Source organism: Sturnira hondurensis, unplaced genomic scaffold (assembly GCF_014824575.4).
Source record: "Sturnira hondurensis isolate 20B ecotype Veracruz unplaced genomic scaffold, ASM1482457v3 Scaffold0010812, whole genome shotgun sequence".
NCBI lineage: Eukaryota > Metazoa > Chordata > Mammalia > Chiroptera > Phyllostomidae > Sturnira > Sturnira hondurensis.
The window spans coordinates 3,862,422-3,883,461 of record NW_028083443.1 but is presented as its reverse complement, the minus strand read 5'-3'; the positions used below and the strand labels follow the sequence as shown (position 1 = coordinate 3,883,461).

The 21,040-nt window shown below is 36.8% G+C and overlaps 1 protein-coding gene across 2 annotated transcripts in view; it reads right to left on the bottom strand.

The window, feature by feature from the left end:
• Positions 1 to 235: 235 nt before the first annotated feature.
• NDFIP2 (Nedd4 family interacting protein 2) overlaps positions 236 to 21,040 on the bottom strand; it is a 57,041-nt gene continuing 36,236 nt past the window's right edge. The window contains exons 4-8 of one of the 2 annotated variants that reach the window (XM_037059403.1): positions 20,539 to 20,632; positions 11,675 to 11,799; positions 6,252 to 6,318; positions 3,569 to 3,674; positions 236 to 2,483 (exon numbers count right to left, since the gene is read on the bottom strand). In XM_037059403.1, coding sequence (XP_036915298.1) covers positions 3,571 to 3,674; positions 6,252 to 6,318; positions 11,675 to 11,799; positions 20,539 to 20,632 — 390 coding nt within the window. In that variant the 3' untranslated portion in view covers positions 236 to 2,483; positions 3,569 to 3,570. Of the gene's footprint in view, positions 2,484 to 3,567; positions 3,675 to 6,251; positions 6,319 to 11,674; positions 11,800 to 20,538; positions 20,633 to 21,040 lie in introns of those variants that run through there. The other variant, XM_037059404.1, reaches the window with a different exon arrangement.

Sequence of the window (21,040 nt, the reverse complement as noted above, 5' to 3'; positions counted from 1 at the left end):
ACCTTATAGACTCAAAAAGGGAGCTTAGTATTTTTTCTAGTAAGCAAAGATGTTCATTTTTACTGAATATAATAGATTTGTCTTTACTTTCAAATTTCTGAAGTCTATCCTTAACACAGAAAATATATTTTTATCTTAGTATGTTTATATAAACACGTAAAAATGGATTATCTGGCCATATCTAACTTATTCAAATATAATAGAAATTATTTAATAAGCTTTTTTTCCCCGTTAACTTCCAACCCCAAGTTCACATTCATTCAAAAATTTAGATACCCTAACAAGGGTTTTGATTTTCAATCATTAAGGCAGAGTGCAAAGATGGGTGTGTCCCCAAAAGACACCAGCAGCTGTTCTATCCAAGCTCACAAGAAATGAAGGGAAATATGCAGGATCTGATAAATCTGAAAGAAGGTGTTAAGTTTTTAAAGCTAATATTCCAATTCCCTTACTTGGATGATGAGGTTTAGGACTACTACTGAATTATACCAATTATAGAGAATTGGGTGATATATACACTTGAATCGTACAGATTTGGAGGAACAAAAATCAAAACGAAAGTGAAATTTTGATGTTGTACCAAAAGTGACACATCCGTATTCAGAAACCAAGTATAAATAACACAAAAATTAAATGTAATTTCAATAAACTGATACTTAACACCTGATCTAATTACTTTAAATTAGCATGCATATCTTCATTCAGTTAAAATTTAAAAGAAAATATAGGTCTACAAAAAATTAATATGAGATAAAGAAGGGATCTAGTATGAGTTTATATTTCTTGTAAGTACATTCTAATTTTAATTAATTTCCAAGTTGGGCAACTATAGTAAGGATTTACTGTTCTCTTTACGCTGTTATTTCTCCTTCAAGGGGTGCAACACGGGTACTTAAATCAACAACAAAATTCTACACAGGAGAGGTTACATAAGGGCAAACAAAAAATAGGAGGCACGATTAGCAAAAACAAAAATGTATGTTTTATTATGAAAGACGATGAAATAAATCAGAAAATACAGATAAATACAAAAGAAGCTATAGCGCATAAATTTTTTTCCAGCAATGGAAAAATGTCCCTGAATAGTTTTAGGTGTATCTTTTAGTAGTACTTCGTGTCTAATAGTAAACAGTCAATTTTATATGTTCTAGTTAGCTGTATTAAATGACTTTTCAGTTTAAAAGATGAGAGATAATTCTGATCATTTTTAATGTTGGCACTCAAAAGCAAAGACATTAACGGAAAAGAAAAGTAAACGAGATATAAAATGATTTGCAAAATGTAGTAGCTTATGAAAGTAACATAGATTCCAGTTGTAGTAACGGTGGCACATACATTCTTGCAGCACGCAAACACACCCCAGGCCCCACACTCCACAGACATTTCCGGAACTTGAAAACATATTTTGCATATCATGACACGATTTTTACAAGTCAGTCCTACAACCACAAAGCTAGAGCTATTAATAGCACAAGTTTTTATTTGCTAAATTTAACAAACTAAATATCTAAAACTTACTACAATGATACTGAAAAGATACTTTTATTGGCTTTTTAAAAGACAAATGCAAATGAGAATATCTTATTCAAAAAATTAATTTTCAAAACTGTCATAAATGAAATAAATACAACATCTAATACAGTCACTTCCTGCAAGAATCTGAGACAGGCAAGGCTAGAAACCAGGCTGCTCATGTGAAGATCCCCAACACCAGCGTGTCCCTTAAAAATCTTTTTCTTATAAAGGATATGTGAAATACCCACATTTTCTTAAAATTTGTCCTAAAACAAACTATCTTTAACACCCAAATGTTCTGTATATATTAAGTTACTTATTTTAAAATTAATGAGAAGATATCTAGACACAATTTCTAAGAAAACAATGCAGAAGGTAATTTATTCATGGTTATTTACAGAAAGATCTTTGCTAAATGACGATGTAAAATCATGTTCAAAAATCTGACAAAGCTTTTCTAGCAATCAGCACTGCAGTTTCCAAAAAACTTTACAACACAGGATGTTTCATGTGCAGTTACTAGATGAATCTCAGAGGCAGGAACTACAGCGTCTGACATGGTTAATAATCTCAATTTTATTACACTAAACATCGGGTCAGAAGTCAGGGCATTTACAGGCTAGAACACTGTTCATCACTCAAGTCTTCCAATTACATCAAACACTGATCATCCAAAGGTGAGTGGATTTCACTGCTGCAACTTCATGGTGACTTTCAAGTATATGCAAACGTTTTAGAGGGACACATATGCAAATGCACAAAACAAATGAAATATAAATATTTAAGAGAATGAACAGAAATGGCTTTTAACCATAAACCACTCTGCCATTCAATTTTGAAGCTCTATCTTTTCTTAACTAATTTGTCTTCTGTTATTAGTAGTCTTCTATCCTATTAAAGTTGTAGGTTTACAAGATGATCTGGAAATTTCACATTGGTGTAAGAAAGGAATGTCTGGTTGATGTAGTCTAGAGACAAAGAAAGAATTAGTCTTAAAATGTATTCAGTTGCATTTATCTAAAAGATAATACAATAAAAACCTATTCTGTAGCAGTATTATATCAAGCATACAATCTTATTTTGATAAAAATGACAGAGTAGTATATATCAGAATATATTCTCAAGTTTAGGAGATCATATAGAAATAAGGAAATTATGAGCTTACATAAAACTCATATAAATTAAAAATAAAATTGAAGCAACCAAATCACAAACTATACAATTTTTTAAAAGAATATACAGTATATGGCAACCTTGAAACACTTTATACTCATAGATACATCCTGCAGTGTTTTAACCAGGTATTTTGCTTCAAATACTTGAAAAGTTCAAATCATTTATACATATTAAGAGTATGGTATTGCTTTAACAATTAGGACATAAAGCAGAGACATGAGGTCTCTTTGTGTGAAGATACTATTAGCTTCACAGTAAATAAATGATATTACTATATACACAGCCTCCTGACACTCACTGGATAACTACAAAGACAACCTCTGCTCATTTCTTTATATTTCCCTCAAATTTATTCAAGCTGTAGCCTTTGTTGTTGATGCAAACCATCACACATTAAGAAAACAATAACAGAGCTCCTATTTTTTCCTACAACTTTCATTCCTTGATCCAGTTGGTAAAGATCAGTGCATGCATGGCAAATTGTTTTTCAATCAGATTTACTTTTTGTCCTTTAAACTAGATGTCTATGAAGATTTCACATCGTTTTATGCAATATGCTCATCCCTTCTGTGTAAGGGCTTTGTCATGTTTTAAAGTCTTTGAAGTTTTGCTTGTGGTTACTTCGTATATATCAGGTGGTCAAAGTTTCAGTTCCCTCACATATTTAAGATATTAAAATTTATGAAATTCAATTTTACAAATCTAAGTTATCTTTAACAGTTCACAACTTTTGAAATTTCAATAAACTGCTCACGGTATCAAATGTTAAATTTGCTCAATTTAAGTACATAACATGAGTACACATTAAACATTTAATATGTATCTGGGGAACCTGAATAAAGGGAATACAAAGAGTTAATATATTAACATGGCTCACCTCTACAATAAGAAGAAGTACCTTGTTCTATGAGCAGCTGCCATACTTTCAGACATGTTCCTGACTTTTAGGTAATTAACAAATCCTCTGAAGAAAAGGAGCAGGCCTGAGAAGGTTGAAATAATACAGATTTTGTTCTTATACGGTAAGGGGGATGATATATTTAAAGTAGACAACTATAACCAGGATCCTCTTGGCTTAAGAAATTTATCTGTAGAATCCCACTTATTCCACAGTACATTTTATACCAAAAAGGTAACTCCATCATGGGGAAAGATGATAAAATTTTACTGCCACCTGAAAATTATTTCAGCTTATCAATCCTAGATAGAGCTAAAGTAAAAATTAAATGCAGCCATGAAAATCCAGAATTACATAAAAATATACATTTATTAAATGATTTCTTTAAATAGCAAAGTTACCTAATGCACTTAAACTGATTCAACTCCTAGAAACCCCATTTTACCAAATTTTTGATTAAGGTAGCCACTAAGCAAACTAACACATGTTTACTGTTAGAAATTAATGTTCAAGACAAAATGTATGCAAGTTAATGCTAACTGTGGGATAAAACCAGTAAGCCTCTCTAGCAATGTCAAGTGCCTGTCATCAGTAAAATCTGTGTCTGAAGATCCGTACATTCTGTAAATAATTTTAATTATTAGTTCTTATTTTTAAGTAATAAAAGACTAAACTATAATAAAAACTAAGAAAAATGAGGAATGAAGACTGGGGAAGAGCCATTCTAGTAATTCCTTAAATGGTCCGGGATACATCTCATATCTCTATCTCAGTGCTCTCCTCAGTACAATAGTGTTTTTAAATAACAGCCATTTATTTATATCACAGGTATCTTTAATAATTATTAGCTAAGTATAAAAAGCAGTAGCATTATTAGTGGAATTAAGTCTTTGACATATTTAAGCATACAATTCTAAGGAAAACATTTATTAACTCCAGTAGAGTTTTTAACCAGGTAACTGTGGGGGCAAAAACAAAACCAGGAGACACAAATGCACGCAACCTTCCTCACCAGGAGGAAGCAGCTGTCGGTCTAGGATGCAGAGTCTCCAAGTAATCACAGCACTAAAACACGGGAAGACAGATGAGCTATACAAACAATGACTTAAATCCGTGGCACAAATTTCACCTAAACCTGATGCCATCTGCTTCCCATATCCTAACTCCTTCCTCTGTGACTCTCACTCTGAATTCCACTCCATGTCCTTCTAGGTGCTGTTCAAAGATAATGGATGTTGTGATCCAAATATAAAACTATTATTGAATCATGTAAACCAAAATTACTTGTAAAATCCCTTCTGTCTATGAAGCTGCTGTTTCTAAGACATATTTTGTTCTGCTCAGACATCATCTAAAATAAGACAATCTGTATCTAGAAACCAATCACTCAGCAGCTATTATTTCTGAATTTTACAACGTGCTCCACATTCCTGAGTATACGCGAATGACACTTTCACATGGGTTACACTTCCACACTCCCCTGAGTGCTCGGTCGTGGCTCTGACATGAACCTGGCGCTGTCCTCTACATTCCACTGTGCCCCACGGGTGCCTTCCTACGCTTCCTTAATCACTAAATACTATACGTAAGCAAATGTACTCCATTAATATGCTAAACTACCTAATAAGCTTTATGTTTTTTCAATTTTAAGAAAGACACTCAACTAAAAAACACAGAATTCAGGCAGTCTGAATATAACTAACAATATAAAAAACTGGCTGAACCTTATATAAGCCTTACTCTCCCCAACAGAATCACACTAGAACTTCACTATAATTATTAGCGAAAGAATTCAGAATCGTCAGTGACCTTAACTGGTGACCCCCACTGACCACTACGAATTTGTGTCTCAAAAGACCCTGAAGGTCCAACAGCAGGACTAAATCAAACTCAAGAGAAGACCGCCACCTACTGAAATGCTGTTCTTTCCCAGTGCCACTAAGCCACCAGAAAAATGGGGGCTTTTAAACCTATGTAGAAAAAAATGGACACTTTGTCAGTAAATAAATCTGAAATGTGGGTTGAAGGTATGATGTGGTTTTAAGATTAACTTAATTGTCATACATCTACGGTAAAAAACACAAGAAAACAAGAACTGGATACCCAAATTCATCAATATTAATAAAGAGACATTCCTTGTAAGAAGGCAACGACAGAAGCCCAGTGACCATTGGGCATAAAGCCTTTCCTTACGCTTTAGCAGATTAATGATTAATGCAGGGCATATTCCAAAGGCATAAAAAATGTTTCCATGATTCAAAAATAACAGAATGACTAGAACATCAGATTATCCTACTTTCAACATTTTCTAAAATCATTAAAAGAAATTAGGTATGGATATTTTCAGGATAAGTAATAGAGACAATTATTTTTTAATCATATTAAGATTTTCAGGTTTTGTAGTATTCAATTCTCATTAAACCAGTGACTGCTTAAACTGAATGGCTCCGGATTTCCAACCTGAGAAACCTGGAGTACTATGTAGAATGATTTGAATAGCTGAGATGAAAACTTAAGTGTTTGGACATGAGAACTTTACAACAGAACATTTATTTTCACATAAGTTGTAATACAATGTATTTACAACTTATAATTTTAGGAAATACCAAAGTTAAACTAAACGCAAATTAATCAAAGTGAAATGCATTAAGAATAAACTTACCAAGTACAAGAAATATCCACCAAAGCCAATATTGTCCATTGAAATATCCAGTGAAATAATCAGAAAACTATGGAATGAACACAAATATATTAATCATATCTGTGTATCTCAATTTATAAACTGTAGATTAGCATCAGTTTCAGAATAATCTACCTCAAATAATCTTTAGCACTTAAAAACAGCACAAAAAGAAAAATAGAGAAGGAAAAAATGCTTCATGACATACATATAAAATTATTTGAGAAAAAACCTTTTACACATAATATACAAAATATCTTGGAAACAGAATTCACTTTCTACCTGCTTGTACAAAACAAAGGGTAAATGCCATATAGATATCTGTAAGTCCAACACTTTCTCACAAGGAGTCCACATGTCAGTTCTTTTCTCAGAATCTCTTAAAGCCATGACCACCACTCCACATACACTGCAGCTACTGGAGATATGAACACCAAAAGCCAGGTTACTTCAATCAATCAGATGGGTATGTTCTGCGAATCTCTAAAAAAAGAGCTTTTGACCTTCTGTACACTCCCTACTGTTAATCACTGCCAAGAATACCAGGCACATAAAGACCCCAACTCATTAGTGCCTTTTTATTTTCAAACTGATGTTCCAGCATTCAGTTCCCAACGGCGCGCTGAGAGCAGCTGAATGAGCCTTGGTGCGGCGGCACTTCACCAGTTCTCATTGGTGGCGTGGTAGGCAGTTTCGCCTTCTTTGGGAAATAAGAGTGTGAACAAGCAGATGGAAAGCAGGGCTGGATGCTATTGGACACAGGCGCATTTCCCTGATTAGGCTCTAGTCATCAAGATTTATTAAAATTTTTTTAAAAAATCAATCTCATTTTCTTCAGAGGTACGTAAGATGATTCTTCCCTATTATTCTTCAGCATCCAAACAATGCTTCAAATAACGTTTTTTTGAAGTGTTTACTATAAAATCTACTTTAAAACTACTAAAATTTGGTATGCTTTATCTACTGTTTTCACTGGTCTGCAAACTGAGTCTAATTTAATGAAAAATGATTTTGTTCAATGCAGATTTGTCCTCAAAACTGAAATGAATTAAAAGTATCCATTTCCAACTTTATAGGTAATTACCTCCAACTATTCATTGGTAATTTCCATAAAAGCCTAAAAATCCTACAGCTTTTTTAGTAACAAAAAGCTAATGGGTTGAAAATGATGATACTATTGAGAAAAGATATCTATGAAACATTACCTAAATCTGCTTTTATGGAAGCAATCTGCTTTTTATGGAATTAAGCCTTTTAATTTTTTTAACAAGAAGTACTTATAATTTATAAATGAACCATAGTATAAATTCTCACAGTTTTAGTCAAATCTTAAAAATTTCCTAGTACCATTAAAGATGCAAACCGTGCCTGGCTGGCATAGCTCAGTGGACTGAGCACGGGCCTGCAAAGCAAAGGGTCACAGGTTCGATTCCCAGTTGGGGCACATGCCTGGGTTGCAGGCCAGATCCCTAGTGGGGGTGTGTGAGAGGCAACCACACACTGATGTTTCTCATCCTTTCTCCTTCCCTTCCCCTCTCTCTAAAAATAAAGTAAATAACATCTTTAAAAAAACAATAAAGTGTTTGGAGGCATCCATTGATGAGTTGTATTTTTTTAAATGCAAATCGCTCATATCCCAACATTTGTAAATTTGTACAATGAAGGGGGAACTGGAAAATTGGGAAAATATACACTGGGTCTCCTCGTACAACCAAAAGAACAACAACAACAACAACAAAAACACTCCATAACTGCCAGAAAATCGAACTGTGTGGAAGTCTGACAACCAAGATGTTGAAGAAGAAACATTCATTCAGAGGTAGGAGGAGTGGAGACAGGCAGCCAGGGCAGAGAGGATACGTAGCAAGGCAGCAGCTGGAGGACCGAGCAGGCAAGGCAGTGGCTGGCGGAGCTGGTGATCCCACATTTGTGTGTGCATAAACTGGAAAGAACAACTGGGGAGCAAGACAAGACAAGACCACACCACCCAGGGTTCCAGCATGGGGAAGTAAAGCCTCAAAACCTCTGTTGGTAAAAATCTGTGGTTATGGTCATGGAAGAAACTCCCAGCCTTATAGGTGAGTTCACTGGAGAGACCCACAGGGTCCTAGAACATACACAAAACCTGCGAATCAGCACCAGAAGGGCCCAATTTGCTTACGGGTAGCAGAGGAAGTGACTGAAAGCTGGGGAGAGCAGAGCAAGAGGCACTGTTCCCTCTGGGACCGCCCCCCCCCACCCCGCCCAACAGCACCACAATGCAGTGACATGGATTGCCCCATCCTGGGAAATACCTAAGGCTCTGCCCCTTACTATATAATATAATATAATATAATATAATAGGGGCTCCAAGACAAAAAAAAATGGCCCAGATGAAAGAACAGATCAAATTTCCAAAAACAGAACTAAGTGATGAAAAGATCAGCCAACCTATCAGATGCAGAGTTCAAAACTCTGGTAATCAGGATGCTCATAGAAATGGTTGAATATGGTTGCAAAATGGAGGAAAAAGTGAAGGCTATACAAAGTGTAATAAGGAAACTGTTAGGAACTGCCCTGCCAGGTTTCAGAAGCTGTAATCCCCCGTGGCTAAGGCTGAGTAAAGGACCTTGGGACCATAAGCCACTTAGGAGACAAAGCTTATCTTCCTTGTAGAGGCACCACCTTTGTCTCCTCTCTCTTCACCCTGCTTGGCCCCAGGCAGATGACTGGTTAACCAATGATGGGTAAGATTCCTCAAAAGAGGGATGACCTAAGACAGGTTGTGAAGGGGCCCCTCAAGGAAGGATTTGGGGATCTACAGCAAAAGAGGATGATGGACCCTTGCCCTTTGGCTTTGACATAGCCTGAGTCCTCATTCTGTCTTCAAGAAGTCTCCTAACCTCTTGGCTGCCTTACTTCCCCTGCCTGACTTAAGCCTGAAAAATGCCTTAAACCTGAAACAATGCTGGATGTGGGTGCAGCCCTGTGCTGGAAAGGGCGGGGTCCCTAGGGCAATCAGGCCTCAGAAAGAATGCATAAATCCTATGAAATCTACTTTGCTAACACCCTCAATTTAAATGATAAAGGTCCAAGCAGAAAGTGAGTTTGTTTCCCAAAGTTATATATATATTTAAAAAACTACAAGATACCACCTCACATCTATTAGAATTACTATTATCAACAAGACAGATAATAACAAGTGTTGGAGAGGTTGTAAAGAAAAGGAACCATCATTCACTGCTGGTGGGAATGTAGACTGGTACAGACAGTATGGAAAAACAGTACGGTGGTTCCTCAAAAAAATTAAGAATAGAGTTACCATATGACCCAGCAATCCTTCTTCTGGGTATCTACCCAAAATACTTGAAAGCAGTTATTTGCCAAGATCCACACAACCCTTGTTAACTGCAGCACTGTTCACGGTGGCTGAGACATGGAGATGACCACAGTGTCCTTTGATAGAAGATTGGATCAAAAGGACGTGGCACACACACACAATGGAACACTACTCAGCTGTAAGATGCGATGAAACACTGCCATTTGGGACAGCGTGGATGCATCCTGAGTGTATCAAGCCAAGCGAAACAAGTCAGAAAAAGCTAAGAACCATATGATTTCACTCATATACGGGATATAAAGCTGAAACTCACAGACAACGGCATGGCAGCTGCCAGAAGGAAGGGATGGAGGGCGGTAAAGGGGCCAAATACAGGTGACAGAAGAGGATGTGCCTTTGAGTGACGGGCACACAATGCAGTACACAGTACATGTATCATGGAAATGTATATTTGAAACCTACATGGTCGCACTAACCAATGTCACCCCAATAAATTTAATTTAAAAAAAGAAACACATTAAGTATTTTTGTAATGAGTAATGTTTTAATCAATTAGATAATACAGGTGCATAACTGAAGTATCTCAACCACTAAAGAGAAGCTGACCTATTAGGTTTGTGATTCTACTGAAAATCTGAGGATTTGACATTCAATTAGAAAACAATGTTTAAATAAATGTGATTAATAGGAAGTATGTATTTTATTAATTGTACAATGTAGCATTAAAATGTGTGGGTAACTTTTTAAGACTTACTAAAACAATAAAGGCACTTTTAATCATTCTCCTAGGCCTTATCCTAAGGAAATTAGGAAAAAAGCTTTATAAAAAGTCAAAAAAGGCCTTCAAGAGGCAAAGGTAAAGAGTTGGGGGAGATTATGCTACTAATAGACCGGAAAAATTCCTGAGACAGGAGGAAAAAGGACTCATCCTTGTTGTCTCCTTGCACAACTGTGTACATAAGAGGTGGACAGAGGGTGACATCCAGGAACCCCAGGAAAATGAGAAGGCTCGAAGGAACAGAAAGGGAAGATGGGTTCTGACAGCCACACCAAAGGCCTACATTTTACTTCTGAGCTCTTATGTTAAAACCCGTGATAATTTTGCTGAGCAACAAAAATTTTCATGCTTAAATGACTTACAAAGGCCCACACTTGACAACAGTAGTGATAGCTATGATTTACCAAGCACGTATGCACGTATGTACACGTGTGCTGCAACTAGGCACGGTATCTTAATTACATTATTCCCATACCTCACAAAAATCTTGAAAGGCAGCTCTTACCAGCTTATTATGAAGACACTAATGCTCAGAAGAACTTAAAAACAAAATTAGAACACTGATACAAAAAAGATGAGATCCAAAAAAGTTTTCTGCTTTCAAAGCTCTTTCCACATACATGGAAAGTCACCCCTACCATCAGGGAATGTGCCTGAAACGGTGGACAGTACTGAACCTGTGTGCAGGGTCCAGCAGACGTAAAGCCTGCTTGAGTGTGGTTGGTAGGTAATAATCTGGGTGTAGTAATTTATAGTTCTAATTTGAACATTTCACTTAAAATGTCTTATGGTGTGCTTGAGTGTGATATTGCTGTTACAGAATTACAGGCTTATGATTTATAATAAAAGACTTTGTAATAGAAAGGGGAGCATTATTTGTGCTGGACCCTGTATACTATGTTTTTTCCTAAATACCAACCTGTGATAAAGTTTAATTTATAAATTAGGCACAGTAAGAGATAGCGATAAAATGGAACAATTATTAACAATAAAAGTTATATGAATGTTTCTCAGAGTATCTGAAATTTCTCATGGAATACTTCCGGACCACGGCTGGCCACAGGTAACACAAACTGCAGAAAACAAGACTGCAGATAAGGGGAGGGACTATCGTCCTAGCGAGCTTTCATATAAACATAGTTACAAACGTTCACACCAGAGATCACTCAAAGAATTAAGTCCAGAAGTTAAGGAGAAGTCCGAAATAACTGAATTCATATGCATAAAATGAACATTCGTGAAGCCACAGGAAACTTCATATATTTTAATTTTTAAGATAAAAGTGAGAGAGGTTATCAGGACACTCACCCTGACGATAAGGATCCATTTGATCAATGAAAGGCCAAACCCACAGATGGCACCATACCTTCCAGCTATGGTATTGGTGATACAGAAGGATAAACAAAATCCGAGCCAGTTGAAAATAAATGCCACTAAAAGCAAGAGAAACAATTATTTTTAAAAACCATACTTCGGAAACAAATTAACAGAGACTTGATATTGATAATTCTTCATTGTGCCCTGGCTGGTATGGCTCAGTGGACTGAATGCTGGCCTGTGAACTAGAGGGTCGCTGGTTTGATTCCCAGTCAAGTCATATGCCTGGGTTGTGGGCTGGGTCTCTGGTTGGGGGCCTGTGAGAGGCAACCACACACTGATGTTTCTCTCCTTCCCTTCCCCTGTCTAAAAATAAATAAATAAAAATCTTGGGGGAAAAATTCATTGCCTAATGGTCATAGCAGTTCCCTTTCTTTTTTGACTCTGGACCAGAGAAGACTTTTTTACAGACTATGGTTTACCTTTTGCAAATATAAGTCATTACCAGACATAAATGAATGTGTGAGCTTGCTTTCTTGTCAGCTTCATCAATAGGAATCAATTCCTTAAAGCTCATCCCCAATGGGTGGAACAGTTTTTCTCCATCAACTTATTTCATTTTTTTAAAATTTAATTCTTATTCAAGTATAGTTTTCTGTTTTATATTCCCTGCCCTGCCCCCCCCAGTGCTCCCCACCTCCCTCCCATTTCCTCCCCCTACCTTAATTATTATCCACATGTCCTTTATACTTATTCATGTGAGTCCCACCCCTTTTCCCCTATGATTCTCTCCCCTCTCCTCTCTGGACCCTGTGGGTAGAACATTTTTTAAACCAGTTAAAAACCAGGTCACAACGCAACTTCCATGTGATCCCACCCAAGAAGCCCAGCCTGAACTAGTCAACCAATCTGCCAACATTAAAAATGAGCCAAATGAATTACAAAGGAAATTCCCAGATCAGGTATCATTCTCTGCCTCTTCCTCCTCTCTAACAAAATCCACCTCTACAGACTCTACCAGGGAGGCTGGGTCCCATACTCAGCCCCAAAAGGTCCCAAGCAGTCCGGGGAAAATCACAGGGGGTTGAAACTCCTTTCCTGTGATTTTTAAAAACAGGACTTCTGAAAAACATTCCTTGATTCTTAAAAACAGAGCGAAACACACCAAAGGGACGGAGGATGGAATACAGTTTAAGTAATTCACAGTGGCTCTAAGGTGATCACTGCTGAAGCTGTGAAATGGCTACATGGAAGAATTTATTATACTGTTAACCTACTTTTAGGTAAAAACAAAAGAAGAAACCGTCCCTCCTCTTCCTCTGGATGTTCGGACATATACCTAGAACTGCTGTGGGAATCCTGCTGTGGGCCTGAGGAACGGGGCAGAGAGAAGAAAAGCACAGGAGCGCAGAGCCACAGCACTGACACTCTTGGTGCCCTCAGACGCGCACGCAGGACTTCTTATCTTGTGAGATAATCTCCTAACTACTTAGAACGGTTGCAGTAATGGGTTTCTATTACACGTAGCTTAAACCACACTGATATAGGTCCCTGAGATATAATCAGAATGCCCTACCTATGTCCAACATATCAGCACTGTCAATATAATAATAATAATAATGCTTCTAATGATTCATTTGAGCCTAGGTTTGGGTCTGTCCAGTGCCCATCCTCCTCCCCTACATATCTCCAAAGGACACAAAGTAAATTACCTAGAGAAATTCTTGTTTCAGAATTCTGAAGCTAAAGGAAGCATAGTAGGATAAGTTTAAATGAAAGAGCTATTTCTTTAAAAGTTTCCCTATTCTAGTCATTTCTTCCTTCCTAATGCTTTCCGAGAAGTCTCAGCTTTCTTGATCACTTGTGGGAAGCTGAATTTAAACACAGAATAAGTTTTGAAATAAGAGACCTGCATTTGAGTGGCACTGTACTTACTCACTTACTAGACATCTGACCTTGGACTTACTGCTGACTTCTGTGAGTTCTCTGACCTGGAAGTATTCACTTTACCAAGTCAGTAAGAGGATTAAATGAGACGATGAATGGAAAGAGCTTAGCACAGGACAGAACCTGGCACATGGTAATTAAGTGTTAGCTATCATTACTACCCACACAAAATGATCTCTTCACCTTACAGAGAAGGTCCTATCTTTTCTGTACCAAAAAAATTACAAGATACATTATTGGAAATAATGTTTCTCTAACCTCCTACTTTTTTCTTTTCTCAAACGTACATTTTGATCAGTATCTTGCTTTTCTCCATATCTGTGCTATCCAATGCCACTGGATACCCTGCCTCTTCTTTGTGCTCCAGGAATTCATCCTTCTCTATAGAGGAGGTCACTGAAACTTAAATCAATTAAAACCAGATAAAATTAAGAACGAAGTCCCTCCATCGCAGCAGCTCCATTTGAAGTGTTCGAGAGTCACACGTGGCTTACAGCTGTCGCAGTACTGGTCTGCGAGATTTAAAATATTCCCACCAGCACAGAACATTACATTAGACACAACTGCTCCATATCTAATTGGCTAATATTTTTCTTAGCTGTGGGGGAAACAAAACACTTAGCCAATCAAAAATAATTTTATATCTACTTAAAGAATTGACATCAACGTATAGCAGAGAGAGATTCCCCACTGGCATGCCACATGTGCGTCAGTGACAGGTGGAGATGTCTCTCCTCAGACCCCAGGGCGGGCGGGCAGGCGAGGTCTGGGGCAGAGGACAGGTGCCATCCCCGAGCATTTTCTTCCTCTATCGGAGTGCTGTAAGCGGGCCATCATTCAATAAGTAAGCCATGTGGTTAAACACAGGAAGCACTTATAAAGAAAATCCAAAACAGCAAAATACTCCAAGAGCACATTTTTACCTTTGAGCATATATCCAAGCAATGCTCAATTAATTTCTCCCAATCTGTTACACCTACCATTGCACCCACACTAGGAATAAAACCCAACACTGAAATATTCCCTGAGCCATCACGTTTCCTTCTTGCTCTGCCAGTGGCATGGGTTCCTGTAAGCTGTGCTCAGCTGCTACGACTTGTTATGGACTGAACCGGCCCCTTCCAAATGTACAGATTGAAGCCCTAACCCCCAGTGTGATTGTACTTAGACATAGGAGCTTCAGGGAGGTAATTAAAGATTAAATGCGGTTATGAGAGTAGAGCAGGGGGTGTCAAACTCATTTTCACCGGGGCGATGGGACCGCATCAGCCTCTCAGTTACCTTCGAAGGGCTGGATGTCATTTTAGGACTGTACAAACGTAACTGCTCCTGAACTGGGGGCAAGGAGCCCGGTGCTGCTCCACAAAACGAAGAGGAAGGCCGAATTTGGCCTGAGGGCCCTGTGTTTGCCGCCAGAGGGGTAGAGCCCTAATCTGATCATCTAACAGGCTTGGTGTCCACAAAGGATGAGGAAAGAGACACTAGAGAGGTCTCCACAAATGTGGAGAGGACAGGCCACATGAGGACACCTCAAGAACACAGCCATCTACAAACCAGAAAGAGAACCTCTGCCAGAAACCAAATTTTCTGGAACACTGATCTTGAACTTCTCGCCTCCAAAATTCAGAGAAAATCAATTTCCACTTGGAAACCAGACATTGTTCGGTATTTTGCTATGGCAGACCAAACAGACAAATACATAACCATCTTTAATTGGTTGAAGCACTAAGAAAAGGGTGATGCTGGTGATCACTTGAGCGTAAATTCACATTTTACACCCCTTAGCTTGTAAGATAGAAAGTAAAGCTGGATAGGTCTTGAAGAGCTGAATTATTTCTGGATTCAATTTTGAATCCCCTATGACATGTCAGAGTTGGCAAAAAGAAAATTTAATAAGCGTACACTAAACTGTAAGTCTGTACTATCTATAGAAGAAACGTAGTAGAGGCAGGGAAACATATGCCTAGGAAAGAAGACAGTACTTTTCTTTCAACTCTACTTCATTCGTGCTATGTTCCCCTGGAAACCTAGGGTAAATAAGGAAGCTTAAAAAATACAGGGCACCTATTTCCCATACGCAAGGCCCAAGACGACACCCAAAGAAGCAACAAGCGTACACAACCTATATTCCTCAGGTAAGATTTGGGGAAGCAAGCAGCAGGGAAATTGGCAATCAATTCAGATAAGTTGGTAAAAAATGCTTAGTTTTACTCCCCTTACACTTCTCCACATTCCCCTTCCGAGTACTCTTCTTTGTAAGAAAGCAAATCAGGCAGGTTCGGACAGATTCATGACATTTGAAAGAAGGCTGCCAATCATTTTAAATCACATTACTCATTGTAACTAAAAGGTGAATTCCTGGGTAAGGATGAGGAAGTAACACCACCTTCACTCAATGGAACTCCATAATTTGTTTTCATGTATTTTCACTCATCTGTTCCTCACATTAGCTTTTTAAGAAGGGCAAGGTCAAATTAATTTCACGGTACAGAAGAACCAATTGAGAATTAACAGTTAAGCTGCACATAAAGTCATAAAGCAAGTAAGGTATAGTCAGGATCGAAGCATCCCAGTTTTTCACCCATTATATACAGTTTCTTTTTACCATCTATACCTCCCACCTACTCACAATGGTTAGCAGGATAGCCTAGAAAGTAAAAGTAATATTTGTACACTATAATTTACCCATTAAATAGAAAGGCTGTATGTTTAAATTTTCAGTAGCTATAAGATACTTATTAATTAAAAAGGAAGAAACAGCCCTGGCCAGTGTAGCTCAGTTGGAGCATTATCCTGAAAACTGAAAGGTCACAGGTTCAATTCCTGGTCAGGGCACATGCCTAGGTTGCAGGTTTGGTCCCCAGTCAGAGCCGGTACGAAAGGGAACCAGATGATGTTTCTCTTTCACATCGATGTCTCTCTCCCTCTCTCTCTCTCCCTTCCTGTCTCTCTGAAATCAATAAGCATGTCCTGAAGTGAAGATAAAAAATAAAAAATAAAAAACGAAAAAATGAGGGGGAAAAGAGTAACTTTATAGTGAAAAAGCTTGCAGCATTCCCTCCTGATACGATGCACTAAGAAGGGCATTAGTGAGACAGCTGGCAAATCTGAATAGGATCAGTGACCCACTTAGTAGTTCATTAACATTAATTTCCAAATGTTGATTATTGGACTGAAGTTACATAAAATGTTAAGACTTGGAAAAGCTGGATAAGCTGTACTGTTTTTACCACTTTTTCCTAAGTTTTAAAGTATTTTAAAATAACTTCAAAAATCTTGATATTTGTTTTGAAAACAAATGAAAATTATAGGTGGTAAATATGCATATAATACAAACAATGAGAACTTATTTTTTTGATCACAGAAAAATTCTCATTACATGTAAATGCACCAGGTTTCTAGGACAAGTTCTCAAAAGAAAGATCAATTTCCCCATACTTAATTCTGAACTACATAAGGATTATAAATTTGTTTTATCCTTAGGCTCTGTGTTTAAACTATCAGCCATTAAGAAAGACATGATGCTAACAATGTATTAGTTTTAAGGCATTTCCACTAAATTATAGAGAATTAAATAAAAATTATTTTCTTGTAAATAAAACAAATTCAATAAAATTTAATACTTCACAAATATGAAGTTTTAGGTATATAGTTAACAATTTTTAAATGTCTTTCTGGATTCACTTACGATATGTAACACCATCTAAAACTATATAAAACACAGCTCTGCATGCACAGAACAAATCATTAACACACTGTTTTTCAGTATGTGTGGTACTAAGACAACTCCTTTAATAACTGTATTTTTCATGACTTGTCCAGGTAGGTGCTCAAAAAAATTTACTGAATAAAGACACTCAACATCATTCACTGTTAGAGAAATGCAAATTAAAACCATAATGACATACCACCACACGTCTACTGGAATGTCTTTTTTAAAAATGTCAGCATCGAATGCTGATGAGCATCAGAGCAACAGACACTCGCACTCACTTCTGGTGGGAACACAAACTGGGTGGCCACTTCGACAGCCAGTCGGGTCACTGCTTACAAATCACAATTTACATTTCTAAACGCTCTTCTAATTCTTTTTTGTTAAATATTTTATTTATTTATTTTTAGAGAGAGGGAAAGGGAGGGAGAGAGAGAAACATCAATGTGTGGTTGCCTCTCAAGTGCCCCCTACTGGGGACCTGGCCCGCAACCCAGGCCTGTGCCCTGACTGGGAATCGAACTGGGGACCCTTTGGTTCATAGGCCCGTGCTCAATCCACTGAGCCACACCAGCCAGGGCTCTTCTAATTCTTTTTAAAGGTACAATTAACCCAATTTCTCTTTAATGACGAGATCTTCTAGTTTAACATGGAAATGATGCGGTAATCAATTATTATTATATCACTGAGGGGAAGATTCACACATGACATAAAAGGCTCAACCTTAGAAGAAAAAGTTTCTAGATGGAGCCCACGACATTAAAAATGTCCACGACAGTTTTAAGTGCTAGAGTTCAGGGTCATTTTCACAGATTGTCTATTATTCAGTGAACAAAATCTTCATTTCTAGTTTTTGACTGATAACTGAATTCCACTCCCTTAGAGAGAATATCTGATAACTACATGATCAAAGACTGGCAGGTTAGACATGTAATAGGCATTCTGCAATGACACATCAAGGATTATGAGAAGCTAAATCTTTACCAGGGGATACATACATTTTTAGTTTATATTTTCTGAACATGCACATGCAATTTTCTTACCATATTTAGGTGTAAACTTATTTTAGGGTTACATGTGGCAAGAGACAGAAATGCAGATGTAGAAAACAGAAAAAGCAAGAATTAAGCCTACAAAACGTTTTAAACAAAATATTAAAATTGATATTCACTGCAGTTTTATTTGTCCAACTTATATAACCAGAAGTGCTTAAGTTATAAACCACATCAAAGAAAATCCATTTCTGAACCTTAAGAACACACAACAGAACAGAATCAAGGTAACACCTGCTAGTTTAAGATGCATGAAAAGCTGCATATTACAGGAAACTGCAATTTGTAGAACAGCCACTAGATGGCAGTGAAAACAAATGAATCTATGCTCATTAAAGCAAATAAACTCCCAAGCTCTGGCCTACAGCCCACCAGAAAAAAAATGTAAGGAAATAAAGATTAAAAATTATTTATAATTTTACTCTTACATTATTGCAATATTTATAGACTATGCAACAGTATGAAAACATAATTGTAAAAGGAGAATTCAGTCAAAATTTAGTATAAGTCAGATAACTTATATTACATTTATTAATGTAAACTTACATTCACATTAATTAATGTCACCACTGGCCAAAAATAAAGCTAATCAAATGTCTATTTACCATGCTGTGACATCAGTGAACTGTTTTCAAATCTAAAACCATGAACTAAAGAGAAGACAGTAGGGTTCAGTGAACTACGGAAATGGAGAAATGAGGAAGCTCTGAGTCAGACAATTAGATGGTGTCAGATAACATGTTTTCATTCCTAAGAAACAGGTGTTTACACTATACAAAGTACAATAAATTTAAAGTCTTTCTTTTCTAATTAAGGAATCAGTGTTTATGTGACTCTTATAATCAAAATACGTGGGAAGTATGCTATCAATATAAAGGGTTATCAGCAGAACTAAAAACTAAGGCAAACATGTTTACATTAAAGCAAGGCTCAGTAGACTAACAGTAAAAAACAGTAGTTATTTGGAGCCAAAGTGTTCATTCAATTCCTTTACATAGTATCTAACATCGTATTTAACTAGACAGTTACAAAAACTAAAGGTTTAAATATTGCAGCACGTTAGCTCCTGCCAACATGAATGTAATTTAGTAAATTTGAAGGAAAAAATCTAACTGCCCGCTCATTCACCCACCCACTTCTGAGAGGTTACTGACATCTATTCTTCAGAAGACAAAACAAAGGAAGCAAGAAACCATTTCAAAATGGAAGAAGTCAGTGATTTTCTGGACTCAAAAGTAACTCAATTAAAAAAGAATGCATTTCTCATTTTTAAAGTTGGATGTGGTACTTTAAATAAGTAAACTATTCCTTGCTTTTATTATCAAAATAAATCATAAATTAAAATGAATTAAATTAGCATTCTGTCAATGAAGGTATGAAAACCTGATCATTTAACTAAGTTAAGGGCAGAAACTAACCATATCATAAACTAATAAATTTACTTACATGAATATTAGGTTTCCAAAACAGATCTTAGCAATTTAAAAGTTTGTTGAGTTTCACAATTTTATTTACTGAGTTTATAGTGTGCCAGTTAGGAACTGAAACGATGAAAACTATATTGCAGCCTTCACTCAGATATCTTAAGTCTACTTTACAAGTCAAATATTAAATTAAAAATTCAGCAAGAGGTTACAAAACGTAAGGGGTTTCTGGGCTTCTAAATACTCACCACTGCCTCCAAATAAGTAGTACACTTTAATGCTTAGTGTCTCCGATCGCACTGTTCTAGCTACCCAGAATATCTGCTTTTCCCACCTCTCTTCTGGTTTAAAGACACTCAAAGGAAAGTCTTCTGCCTCAAATTTATAGTTCCATTCTATATGCTCCTACAATACTGAATAAACCTGCAGCATTTTTCATACAAAACCATATTTAGCTTAAACATGCTTATGTATCTCCATACAATCAGCATCTAGCATGATGACTACAATACTTAGTTATCTGGTAAGTACTTAATAAATTCCTGAATTTGTATTGTAACATATGATCACACTTAGCTAGCTAGAATCAGGAACAATTTACATTTTTAAATAAGGAAGACACATGCTAACAATATTTGCCTTTCTTCACTATCTGTTGTAACACACACAGCCAACATATGCAAATACATACGGATAGTTTGGAAAGAAAAGCTCACTCACTGAAAAATGCCAGCATAAAGATCCCATCATTACCCACTCTGAGCTGGTCTGCATCACTGAAGTCATCTCTCGGTGGACACTCTTCCTCCTGAATCTGTAAAACATATGACATTAGAACAGCTCACTAAATTACAACTTTATTACCTTAAGTATCAAGATAAGAATTTAAATAAAATCTAATATCCTCAATTTGTTGTATAGTCAAAATACGATAATGTGTACAAACGTGGAGGGAGTGCTAATTTTTAAAGGGCTCCCTTGAAAAGAGTAACTTCAAAGGTAAAACACAAAAAAGATAAAAGGTGAATAATAATACTGAATTAATGAAAATGATATCAAGAAAAGTAGACGTGACATCGTTGCATTAGTGTCAAGTGAAAAACAGGAACGTTCATAATCAATGGTGGCCATATTTATCAAACACAGAAGTGTACACACACCCTTTGACCCAGCAATTCCAGCTTTCCAAACACACTGTACAGATATACAAGGTCTGTCCTGA